At 51.5% G+C, this 2000-nt stretch overlaps 1 protein-coding gene across 10 annotated transcripts in view; it reads right to left on the bottom strand.

Annotated features, from left to right (window-relative positions):
- The window catches only part of MTSS1L (MTSS1L, I-BAR domain containing), a 107100-nt gene that overhangs the window by 30488 nt on the left and 74612 nt on the right, over nt 1-2000 (bottom strand). For all 10 annotated transcript variants that reach the window (XM_025199781.1, XM_025199780.1, XM_025199779.1 and 7 more), the window contains exon 4: nt 179-263. In XM_025199781.1, coding sequence (XP_025055566.1) covers nt 179-263 — 85 coding nt within the window. The remainder of the gene's footprint in view (nt 1-178; nt 264-2000) is intronic.

Raw genomic sequence — 2000 nt, forward strand, 5'->3', positions numbered from 1 at the left:
ACAAGGACTTCATTGAGTGCTCTTCATGTCGCTGGGTCAGACCCCCAGGGAGGACCCCAATCCCCAGCTCTCTGGATGCCCATCACAGTGTGAAGTGACTTAATGTCACCTCCTTCATCCTTGGGGAAGGCATGGCTGAGGCTGGCAAACTTGCGTCCCTTGGGCCCATTGGACTTACTTGGTGAATTGTCTCAGTTTGGCCTCAATGCTGCGGTGCCGCATGCACATGCGGGTCAGTGCGGAGCCAATGTCCCTTGTGGCCCCTGGAGGGAGACAAAATCCTTGTTATGGCAAAGTGCCACACCCTGAGAGCCTCTTCACTGAACTGGAATGCCAGCCCCTTCACCTGGGCACTAGCGCCTCCCCATCTGTGCAAAGCAAAAACTACATACTAAGGGCAAAGTGCTATGACCACAATCCATTCCTGTTGGGATCCACTAATCCAATACAGGATTTACCTGAGGCTGCACCAAGCGAGGCACATTCAAAGCCAAGTAAGTCAGAATCAGCTGGGAATCAAGCTGGGGAGCATTAAACACCCAGAGCTGGATTTCTGTGAGTATTTGACATGGAAGAGATGACTATTTCTGTGCCCAAGTGAGAACATGCTGGGTGCACCCCCTGCTTTGCTGCATCTACGTATAGTATCATGTGTAAAGTAATAACAATGCAGCAGGGAGATGTAGGCCTTGTGGGGTTTGTAAGGACTGAAGCTATGGATCAAGCCTGTTGTCAGGGCTGGGAACCCCCGATTCCAAAATCCAGCCTGTTTTCCTGGTATCCTCAAATGGAAATGATCCTGAGATCTGCAGCAGAGGATACTATGACATTGAGGGGCCAGGGAGCAGAGGGCTCAGCAGGCCAGAGGGGCATCCCATCTGCTGAGCATTCACTTCTCTCTGTTATAAGCTGGTCAATATAAACCTTCTCATTTAGTCAAGCACGGCTGATCGTACCTGAAGCCAAATCACTGACTGTGAGGGAACTAAGAATCCCCCAGAGCTCTCAAAACCCCTGGAGAGTTGAGAGCTAAATGCATCCCTACGACAACCCCACCAAGGTCACTGGTGTCACAGAGACAGATGGTTTTACCCCAAGGATGGATTTAACCCAGACAGTCTACTTTACTAGCCAAGTTCGAACTGCTATGCTTCAGGCTGCTTTTTCCCAGCTTTTCTTCACCAGGGAGTACTGCTCACCACTGGCCACCAGAGGACAGCCTGAAGCCAAGAATAGTTAGAGGGGGACTGATCCTTGGTCAACATCCCCAATTCCAGGCAGAGAGAGATGGTGAGAACAGGAGTGAGGGGGGAGAAGACCAATATGCCACACAGGCTGATTGGCAGAGACTGATGGGGAAAGGAAGACTGCCTTAGGAATCCCCCCTGGGCCATGCAGGTTACAAAATGCCTGGACGCAGGAGTAGGGGTGGATGTCGTATACTTAGACTTCAGGAAGGCCTTCGATACGGTATCCCACCCCATACTGGTGAACAAGTTAAGAGGCTGTGACTTGGATGACTACACAGTCTGGTGGGTGGCGAATTGGCTGGAGGGTCGCACCCAGAGAGTCGTGGTGGATGGGTCGGCTTCGACCTGGAAGGGTGTGGGCAGTGGGGTCTCGCAGGGCTCGGTCCTTGGACCGATACCCTTTAATGTCTTCATCAGTGACTTGGACGAGGGAGTGAAATGTACTCTGTCCAAGTTTGCAAATGACACAAAACTGTGGGGAGAAGTGGACACGCCGGAGGGCAGGGAACAGCTATAAGCAGACCTGGACAGGTTGGACAAATGGGCAGAAAACAACAGAATGCAATTCAACAAGGAGAAGTGCAAAGTGCTGCACCTAGGGAGGAAAAATGTCCAGCATATCTTCTGCCTAGGAAATGACCTGCTTGGTGGCACGGAAGCGGAAAGGGATCTTGGAGTCCTAGTGGACTCCAAGATGAACATGAGTCGGCAGTGTGACGAAGCCATCAGAAAAGCCAATGGCACTTTATC

The sequence above is a fragment of the Alligator sinensis genome, unplaced genomic scaffold (assembly GCF_000455745.1).
Source record: "Alligator sinensis unplaced genomic scaffold, ASM45574v1 scaffold203_1, whole genome shotgun sequence".
Taxonomy (NCBI): Eukaryota; Metazoa; Chordata; order Crocodylia; family Alligatoridae; genus Alligator; species Alligator sinensis.